The sequence below is a fragment of the Electrophorus electricus genome, chromosome 2 (genome assembly GCF_013358815.1).
Source record: "Electrophorus electricus isolate fEleEle1 chromosome 2, fEleEle1.pri, whole genome shotgun sequence".
NCBI classification, from domain to species: domain Eukaryota; kingdom Metazoa; phylum Chordata; class Actinopteri; order Gymnotiformes; family Gymnotidae; genus Electrophorus; species Electrophorus electricus.
The window spans coordinates 1,037,738-1,048,792 of NC_049536.1; the positions used below are offsets into that span (position 1 = coordinate 1,037,738).

The 11,055-nt window shown below is 39.0% G+C and overlaps 1 gene segment (V, D, J or C); it reads left to right on the plus strand.

Annotated features, from left to right (window-relative positions):
- Positions 1-5,495: 5,495 nt before the first annotated feature.
- Positions 5,496-8,619, plus strand: LOC118240813. The segment is given in 4 exon segments: positions 5,496-5,572; positions 6,362-6,483; positions 6,803-6,862; positions 8,300-8,619. Coding segments are annotated over 4 exon segments (579 nt in total).
- Positions 8,620-11,055: the final 2,436 nt, after the last annotated feature.

An 11,055-nucleotide genomic window follows, 5' to 3' on the forward strand; every position in this document is an offset into this window, starting at 1 on the left:
AGTAGAGCAGTTTAACCAGGTAATATACATGCTAGTAGAGCTGTTTAACCAGGTAATATACATGCTAGTAGAGCTGTTTAACCAGGTGATACACACACACACATGTTAGTAGAGCTGTTTAACCAGGTGATACACACACACATACACATGCTAGTAGAGCTGTTTAACCAGGTGATACACACACACACACAGACACACACACACACACACACACACACACACACACACACACACACACACACACACACACACACACACACACACACACACACACACTAGTAGAGCTATTTAACCAGGTGATACACACACACACACACACACACACACACACACACACACATGCTAGTAGAGCTGTTTAACCAGGTGATACACACACACACACACATGCTAGTAGAGCTGTTTAACCAGGTGATACACACACACACACACACACACACACATGCTAGTAGAGCTGTTTAACCAGGTGATACACACACACACACATGCTAGTAGAGCTGTTTAACCAGGTAATACACACATACACACACACATGCTAGTAGAGCTGTTTAACCAGGTGATACACACACACATGCTAGTAGAGCTGTTTAACCAGTTAATACACATGCTAGTAGAGCTGTTTAACCAGGTGATACACATGCTAGTAGAGCAGTTTAACCAGGTAATATACATGCTAGTAGAGCTGTTTAACCAGGTAATATACATGCTAGTAGAGCTGTTTAACCAGGTGATACACACACACACGTTAGTAGAGCTGTTTAACCAGGTGATACACACACACATACACATGCTAGTAGAGCTGTTTAACCAGGTGATACACACACACACACAGACACACACACACACACACACACACACACACACACACACACACACACACACACACACACACACACACTAGTAGAGCTATTTAACCAGGTGATACACACACACACACACACACACACACACACACACACACATGCTAGTAGAGCTGTTTAACCAGGTGATATACACACACACACACACAGACACACACACACACACACACACACACACACACACACACACACACACACACACACACACACACTAGTAGAGCTATTTAACCAGGTGATACACACACACACACACACACACACACACATGCTAGTAGAGCTGTTTAACCAGGTGATACACACACACACACACATGCTAGTAGAGCTGTTTAACCAGGTGATACACACACACACACACACACACACACACACACATGCTAGTAGAGCTGTTTAACCAGGTGATACACACACACACACATACACATGCTAGTAGAGCTGTTTACCCAGGTGATACACACACACACACACACGCTAGTAGAGCTGTTTAACCAGATGCTTCACACACATACACATGCTATTTAAGAGTTCTTCAACAAGGTGATTTGCACACACACACACACACACACACACACACACAAACATGCTAGTAGAGCTGTTTAACCAGGTGATACACACACATACACATGCTATTTAAGAGTTCTTCAACAAGGTGATTTGCACACACACACACACACACACACACACACACACACGTGAGAGAGTTCTATAACCAGGTGCTTCACACACAGTTCAGGATCAAACTGACTTTGGTGTAAGCATCATGGTCTCATGCATCTGCTAGAGTTGTCATTGTTACTGTCAGCTCTCAGGTTGTTCCAGCACAGTGGACAGAGGGAAGGAAGCTCTACTGCACAGCTCTAGGAATGTACCACAGTGCTCAGGCAATCAGGGGTGCTGCTAGTGGAGCTCTTGGACAATTAGTGTGTGTTTCTGGGATGAGGAGAGCAGATGTGCTGATTTCTCTCCCTCCTGTGGCCAGAGTGTGTAGTGACAAGCAGTGTAAAATGGGATCCGCTATACCAGTATTCTTCAGTCCTTGAGGTTATGTGTTTTATGTTGTTCAGTGTTTTCAGTACTCTAGCACTCACATGTGCGCGCGCGCACACACACACATACACAGACACACACACAGACATTTACATTTACATGTCTGACAGTTGGCAGACGCTCTTATCCAGAGCAACTTACAAAAGTGCTTTGTAATTTACTCATAGAGCACATCCTACTACAGTACAGTAGAGTCCAATATACCAATGAACTAGAATGCGGTAGAATACAGGTATCAGTGCTGATACCTAGAAATGTGAAACAAACAATAACAAACAATATCAAGCTATACGTGTTAGAGTTTCAGTTACCCAACAGGTTCAGAATCAATGGTCATTTAAATATTCTACAAATGGATAATTCTTCAATTATTATTAACAAAGCATCTTAGCTACAAGTAATGTGCTGATAATGGTACCTGTAAAACTGTGAATATTATGGCTTTATGATTCTTCAGAGTTAAGTGTGTTCAGTACTGAGTCAGTGTGTTCAGTAGTGAGTCAGTGTGTTGTGGTTCCTCTCCTCCACAGAGTGTGTTATTGTGCTGTATCACATCCTCCCCCTCTACACCTGCAGTAGGTCCCAGCTGCAGCAGTGCAGTCTCTGTGCAGTCTGACTGAGGGAGGTTTTTGTATGACTCTCTAACACTGTGTGAACACCCAGCTACTACTAATGTAATGTGCACTCTGACAGTAATAATCTCCTGCATCTTCAGTCTGGACTCCTCTGATGGTCAGAGTGAAGTCAGATCCAGATCCACTACCACTGAAACGAGCTGGAATTCCTGACTGTAAGTTAGTAGCTCTGTAGATCAGGAGTTTAGGAACTTCTCCAGGTTTCTGCAGGTACCAGGCTAAACGATGACCATAGCTGCTGTCATAATACACTGCAGGGCTTGTTCTACAGCTGATGGTGACTGTGTCTCCTGGAAGAGCAGATTTCACTGGTCCCTCCCAGGATGATTTTCCCTCCCTCCCAGGATGAACATTACAGCTCTAAGTGCCCCCTCTCACACTGTGGCCCAAGAATGAAACAGTCTGTTTTCCCTTTACTGATGGGCTCATGAATATTTTAAAGAGCTCTGCTCTGATTGGCTGTAGTTAGCTACAGAGTTTATATTTTTAGCAACCAAATTAGTTATCTTCTGAGTTGTCTTGTTGATGAAATATGAATTAAAATTTACCTGACAGGAATTGACAAGGAATCATCTTCTATTGTGTATTTAAATGACAGCTTTAAATGGCAGGAAAATAAATTGAACCTCTGTGTAAATAAGATAGATGGACATTACTATTTAACTGCTATTTTTTACTATTTTAACATTACTAATATTAGCTACTCGCTTTTGATCTCGACAACAACATGAAGTAAATTAAAGTTGTCAGCTCACTATGAAACTGTCTATTTAAGATGATCTGACTTAAAGCAACAAAATGTGTAAAAGAATCACACAGCAGGGCTGGCTGCTTACAGGTTGTGGTTGAGATCATGATGCCAATAAAACTGGAACTGCCTCTCTCTTCAGTGTCAGACACCGAGTGAAGCTGCTCCATATTGTACTGACACTTTTGTAATTCACTCACACATTTATATTTTTAAATGACAAAAATGTAAATATAATACATAAATGCTTGGAAAATTCTCTGGAGTAAAATCTGCAGACTAAACGAACAAATTTGAATGAAAGTTGTCTGGAATCCTGTTAAATATGAAATCAACAAAGCCCATTAACAGTGTAGTTCCTTGGGAAGGGTGTGACATCATCAGCATCTGGAATGTTGCATTTCTGTATGTAATCTGTCATTTTCATTGTTGATCTGTTGTCATTGTTTTGTTCTTCAGAACTGCTGAAGCTTTAACTGTGCAGGTCGATGGTAATGTCTCCTGGGCTAGAATGTGGGCTGGTGTATGCAAATTTTAGGAGAATAAATATTAATGAGTCAAGACTGTTGTGTAATATTCTAAGATTTTGGAATTGGCTCATTTTACGACCCTGTTTTGCTTATATGCGATTTGTATTTGAAAGAGGAGTAAACAGTGTTTGAGGTTCACAGTATGTCAGTTCAATGTACCAAACACTACTTATTCAACTTTGCCAAGATAAATGACTTTTTCCATTGTATAAGTCTGTGCATAGTAGACAGCAAGCCTCTCTACTCTACACAGGCTGCTACTCATCTGCTCTTCCATGGTGAGATCTTCTCTACCCATAGCAGGTTACATCCCTGTAACAATGTTGGCCCAGAGTCACTGTGAAGATCCAACTACAGTTTATTACAAAATGAGACCAACATGAATGACAAGCCAAACAGTGCAAGGAGGGAAGTTTACCTCTGTTTTAATTACATGATCAGCAGGCTCTTGTAATAAGGTATTGTTATGTCCGCCTGTATATCTGCCTTCTGTGTTCCAGGTTTTGCCTCTTCCTCTCTGGTGTCCCCCATCCTGATCCACACCCATCCTGATCCACACCCATCCTGATCCACACCCGGTTTTCCAGTGAGCAGAGGATCAAAATAAAAGGACGAGGAAGAGACAAAGGGCTTGGCTTGAGGGCTCATGGGAGAAGAGTTTGGTGTTGTTGGTTTTGACTTGTCGCTACATTTTTGAGCTTGTGTTTGTGTATGACTTTGGATTTTCCCCTTGATTTACGGTTTGTTTTGCCCCTTTGGTTGATTGCTGGATAATATCGTTTCTTGTATCTTGTATGTATGTCTTGTCCTGTCCATAGTTACACACTGGTGGCAGGGAGGGCTGCCCATGTGTTTGGGTGTGGCTTTATCTTTGTTCTAACGGTGTAGTCAGTGTCAGTTTCTTTTTGTTAGCTTAGTCAGTCATCGTTTTGTTTCTAGTGTGCTTTTGTTTGTTGTGTTGGCCTTGATCACTCCTGATGCGATTGCACCAGTTTCTTGTCTTTAAACACCAAAAACATTTAAATACACTAGATGTTTGCTGTCATCTTTGTCTGGTTATTCATTCCATTACTCATTTCTACTGTAGTAATACTCAAAACCCTCCCAGCCTAGACGGGGTCGTAACAGTATTTATTGTTTCTTTCTATTGGTTTCTGGTGTGCAATGTGACCTTTGCTATTTCTGTTCAATACATTGTAGGACAAACAGTAAACACAGAAGAATATATCAGGAAAATTCTATATATTTGGCCAGGTGTGGGTAAGAGTCTGATGTGTTTTGTAAATGTGGCTCTTCATTCAGTTCTCTGCACATTTGGAGATCACTGGCTCTCTGCCTCTGAGAAGAAGATGAGCAATGTGTGAGACAACTGCAGTTCCTCCCTCAGTACAGCTGGCTCTTCATCTGGCTCTGGGCTGATTGGAGATCAGTGGATTGGGTGAGTTCAGGAGTGTCTCTGTGATGAGCTTCACCTGGGTCTCATTAGCTCTATTGTGGGAGCTGTCCAGGGTTCTGAAGCACGTGGAGTTCTGTGTTGCTGAAACAGATGTTACGACCCTTTCTAAGTAGGGTCAGTGACAGAAATGATTAAATGATTAATTAAATGACAACAATTAAACAATAAACAAAAACACATTGACCACATTTACATTTCGTATATTTTTATGCATCAAAGCTGGGCATGCAGCTATCAAGTGCCCTATTTCGTGACAGTAAAAACACTCCTGTTTCCCAGGGACTTCACTGGTTTTCTGTGAGGTAACGGGACTGCATTTACAACCAGATACACTGATCCTGGATCAGCTTGTATACTTGGATAATATGTTTAACCCACTGAAATCTCAGGGCATTGCCTCTGTTTTTGCATATTTTCTTAAATTCAGTTTTAAGATTCTTAATTATATTTTCATTTACTTATATTAGAGCAAAATTGAGTATTTTCAATGTATGCTACTTTTCCTGATCAAGTTCTTAATACAATGACTCAGGCAGTCTGGACGTTCAGATCGTTGTAGTGTTTTGTCAAGAACCAGTGGAGGGCAGTCTCACATTATTCAATGCATCTTAATTTTTGTTTGTTTACAGTGTCACTCTCTGTGACTGTTTTTGTTGAATTTTTGTCTGGTTTCATATTTGATTGTACTGAAGATACTGCCAAACAAAAACAAGGTATTAAATATACAAACATTTTATTGGATCATTATTCGGTTATTTAGCAGAAATTCACAGTACATTTACAATGTTCAGATAGAATGCTTTCATTAGTCCTCCTACTTTTCTCAGCATTGATCATTGATTCTGTAAAGTTATATTGATACGTCCAAAAAAATTGTATCAAAAGGTTATTTTATATTAATTTTCCATAAACTTTTTAATGTACAGTTATTTCGATAATACCAATTAAGATTAATTTTAATATTCGAAAAACGAGCAAACGGAAAAATATGAGCTGCAAGAAAATTAGTTAATTTATTTTTAATGCCTAGATATTTTCTTGCATATTTTAAAAAGTAAAAATTGTAGCAGTTCATTATTGTTTTGAAAAAGGCTTTCTAAAACGCAAAGAGGGAGAGCGGCTTCTTTAGTGCAGGAGGTTTTTGTACAACCACTGAACGACTTCGTATCACTGTGGTACACTTTTGGTGGCGGCACAAAACTCTCAGTTGGACGTAAGTAACTTTCACTGCTTATACAAAAGTTGGTATTTTCTGAAATCATAATCGACATGTTTGATGTTTGATAATAATGCAGACTTAAAAACTTGTTGCGGTTGCATTTAATGTGGTTTACGGGGCAACAGCTATTACGACGTAATTTATCTAATAATAAAATATATGTGTGTATTTTATTTTATTATTTTAAAAATCTAAAAAGCTTTTGGGTAAGTCCTTTATGAGTTTTCTAAAGCATTAATATCGAAGCTATATATTACGCGGTAAATAGTGTCGAGAGCGGCGTGTTTACATCAGGAGGTTTTTGTACGGACAGTAAACGAGATTGTAGCTCTGTGGTGGACTTTCGGTGGTGGAACAAAACTATCAGTTGGACGTAAGTAGACTTTAAATTTTCTTCACAACTATCCACACATGTAACGTTGCGTCAGTATGCACGGTGGTTTTGTAAACTACTCGTACTCTTTTATAGACTAATTGTGACGTTAAGTATCTTCCTATATCATAACCGCTGCTATGTCCTTATAGACCTTTTACTTTATACCGATGAAGAGTTTCTTAAATGTCTTTCAGTAGTAAAAACATACATGTTTCAGAAATATCTCTCAACAAGCTTTTATCTGCATGCTGGGTTTATTTTAAAAGGCAGAAATACAATACTCCCATACTGAAGGATCAAAACGTTGGCTGTTACAAATACTCAAATTCCTGTATTATACATCTAGAACACAAGTGTTTAAATAAATTGTCTTGACTTGGATGTTGCATTAAATGATATTAGTGTACAAAAATATGAAAAATATATCCAAAAACACAAATTTTGTAACCAATTGTTATGATTCTACAGAGTCTACAAATATCTAACGCATAAACATTAACGATACGAGTTTTAACGAGTTTTTAACGATACTTTTAGAGGCACAAAACTCTGCTGGATTTAAGTAACTATTAGCCCTTATTCAAAATTTTTAGTTTCTTTAGTTTCTTTTAATTTAGTTTCTGCCTTAATTTTTTATATCTTTATTTAGCTGTATTTCTAACTGTATATTTTATGTATGTAGTATCTTTGATAACTTTTTTATTACAAAAAAGAAAAGAAAAACAAGCATCTTTGGGGTTGTATCGTTCACTAACTCTGAAGCTAAACTACGGCGCTGTAAAGAGAGGAGACGGCAGTGTGTTTAGAGCAGGTTTATGTACGGACCTTAAACGAAGTTAGTGTGGAGGACACTGGACGTAAGAAGAACTTCACTTTTTATTCCCAGTAAATCACAATTTTAAGTAGGTATTGTTTGTAATAAATGTCTCTTTATTAAAGCGCATTAAAGGTGAATTTATTAGCGCGTTTATCCTAACCGTTACAGTGGTGTTGCGAGATTTTAGTGTAAATCGACCCACATTATTATCGTTTTTTTATCAAAAGCATAAATGTTTCAGCAATATTCGCCATCAAACCTTTATTCCGACTACTGGGTTAATTTTCATTAGTATAAGTGTTTGTCCCTGACTGGAGGTTGTTGATGCAAAGCACTTTAACCGTAATACTTGCATACTGAACAACCACCGCCTGTTAAATATACTTCCATTTTAATTTATTTATGACTATAAGTTATATTCATTTGATTGTTTCATTAATTATATATCCTAGGTTCTGATGTCCAGGGAAAATAACATTGAAAATAAAGGTTGTTGATGTAATACATACAAACATAAATAAAATAATATAAATAATAAAAGAGGAAGTGAAACACAACTGATTTTCCTGCTAACGGTTCCTGCCTGTCTGAGCTGTAGACCGTGTTGTGTCTCCTAGGTGACGCCCCGCCCACCCTCACGGTCCTGCCCCCCTCCAGTGTACAGCTGCAGCAGGAGAAGGTCACACTCGTGTGTCTGGCCAACAAGGGCTTCCCCTCAGACTGGAAGCTGAGCTGGAAGGTAGCTGGTAGCAGCTGGAGCTCGGGGGTGAGCCAGAGCTCCGGGCTACTGCAGAAGGACGGCCTCTACAGCTGGAGCAGCACCCTGACCCTCCAGAAGGAGGAGTGGCTGAAGAAGACAGTGACCTGTGAGGCCACCAAGGACTCCCAGTCTCCTGTCACACAGACACTGAGTAGAGAGCAGTGTGCTGAGGCGTGAAACTCCCACATGTGTACTGAAGTGTTCTCCTCTCACTCATTAATGTGCTGTCTTTTAGATAGTCTGTGTTTATTACTCAAATGTTCCTCTGTTTATTGGTCAAAATGAAATAAAAAATGTGAACAAACAACATTATAGTCTTAATTGAAGATTCTTTGCCAACATTGCACAGAACAAGAAATGCCTTTAAAGTGCTAATTGTCTGTACTTCAGAGGTCCGTGTGTGTAATGAGTTATAGGATTAAACTTTGATAATGTTGCTATTTGACCACTCTTGCTAAAGTTTGTTAAGGAACCAGGAAATAAGATGACTCAACATAAGTTTCATTCACTAGAAACTGTAATGTGTAAGTCAGTGTATTTTTGGAACATCATGGAGTGGGTGCTAAAACATCTTTGGTCCTCTCCATATACCATAATATTATTATTGTTTGTAAATTTATGCCTGAAACTAACCGCATATCACTTTTTAACACACGCTGGGCTGTTTTAATAAAATATTGTTATGGGTCCCTTAGGAGGTAATAAAGTTGTTTTTTATTGCAAAAGAAAGTACAGGTTTTATATTAAAAAACAACCAACTTTTTATTAAAAACCCACAGTCCTAATATATTTTGCCAAAATATTTTATAATAGAAACTTTATGCTCCAGGCCTCTGGTATCTGTTTAAAATAAAGCTTCAAGCTAAATGTAATAAATGTAACAGTAAATAACTGCTTAATGTTTGGTATGTTTTATATTATTTGAGTCATACAGTGAATTTATGACACAGGCATGTCCTTCACACCAAAGCAAATGTTTTAGTGTGAGATAGAAGATTTTACTGAATGTTCTTTGGCTGGTGGCATTTAGTAAATTATAATAAGATTATTAAACATTACCCCCTAAATATCTCTACTTTTACACCTTTGATTGTTGGTAATAAACATTTATAATGAACATGAACTGTATTTTTTGGTAGAAGTGTTTCACAGTGGCTGAGAATAATCAGATGAAGGCACAGACATGGTGATTAGTGCTTTAGTGTGTGCTTACATCACCTCTAAACAGGACAGAACCTCCAGAAGATGACTGACACTGCTTTAGCAGTCATGCTACTAGTAGAAATTTCTCTCCACTAATAACTACCTGCTCTATTATAAGAACAACTGCCCCAAGAGACCAAAGGACTCAGTACTGCAGTGGTGTGACTGGTTTCTGATGCTCCACTGGGTGTGTGTAAATGTGCCTCTTTGGGGTCTTGATAAGCATTAGATAAATGCCATGTGTTGTTGTTATTGTTATAACTGTAGTGTTTTGTCTTCACCTGCTCCAGCAGAAACAGAGAGATCAGCTGCTCAAAGAAAAGAGAGAAGGGAGATGTTTGGGAGCTTCTCCAGAATTCCTGGGCAGTTGTAGCTCATAGATTTGTATGTTTAGTGTGTTCAGACTGAGGGAGGATTTTGTATGATTCTCTAACACTGTGTGAACACTCAGCTACCACTGAGGTAAAATTCACCCAAACACTAATAATCTCCAGCGTCTTCAGTCTGGACCTCTCTGATGGTCAGAGTGAAGTCAGATCTAGATCTACTACCACTGAAACAAGCTGGGGTTCCTGACCATAAATTAGTAGCATAGTAGATCAGGAGTTTAGCAGCTTCTCTGGGTTTCTGCAAGTACCAAAACAGATCAACACCATCATCCACTCTGTGGCTGGTCCTACAGCTGATGGTGACTGTGTCTCCTGGAAGAGCAGATTTCACTGCAGGAGTCTGAGTCACAGTCACCTGACACATGGATTCTGGGGGAAAAAAAAAAAAAAGAAGTCAGTATGAATCATGATTAAACATGAGAGAATAACAATGGCCTGACCTCTGGATTCAGAATAAGAGAAAATGCAGGAATAAGAAAGATATTATGTCTAACTATTATTAAAATACTTAATCATTCACTGACTTAATTTTATTTTATTCATTCAACTTATTTAAATCCTACCTTGAGTCCAGAGGACCAGTGTGCAGATGAAGATGGGGATCAAAGTCATGGTTGCTGTGGGTGAAGTTGCTGGGGCAGGCAGCTCTCAGTCATGAAGTGTTAAACTCACAGGACTATAAACACTCCCAGAGCACTGAAGCAGGTGCTGCACATGCAAAGTGACCTCTCTGTATTAATACACCTTTACCAAATACTCTCCGTTACTGCTCTGTTTTAATACACGTCTACCAAATGCTCTCTGTGGCCTCTCTGTATTAATACATCTTTACCAAATACTCTCTGTGGCCTCTCTGTATTAATACACCTTTACCAAATACTCTCTGCGGTCTCTCTGTATTAATACACATCTACCAAATACTCTCTGTGGCCTCTCTGTATTAATACACCTGTACCAAATACTCTCTGTGGCCTCTCTGTATTAATACACATCTACCAAATACTCTCTGTGGCCTCTCTGT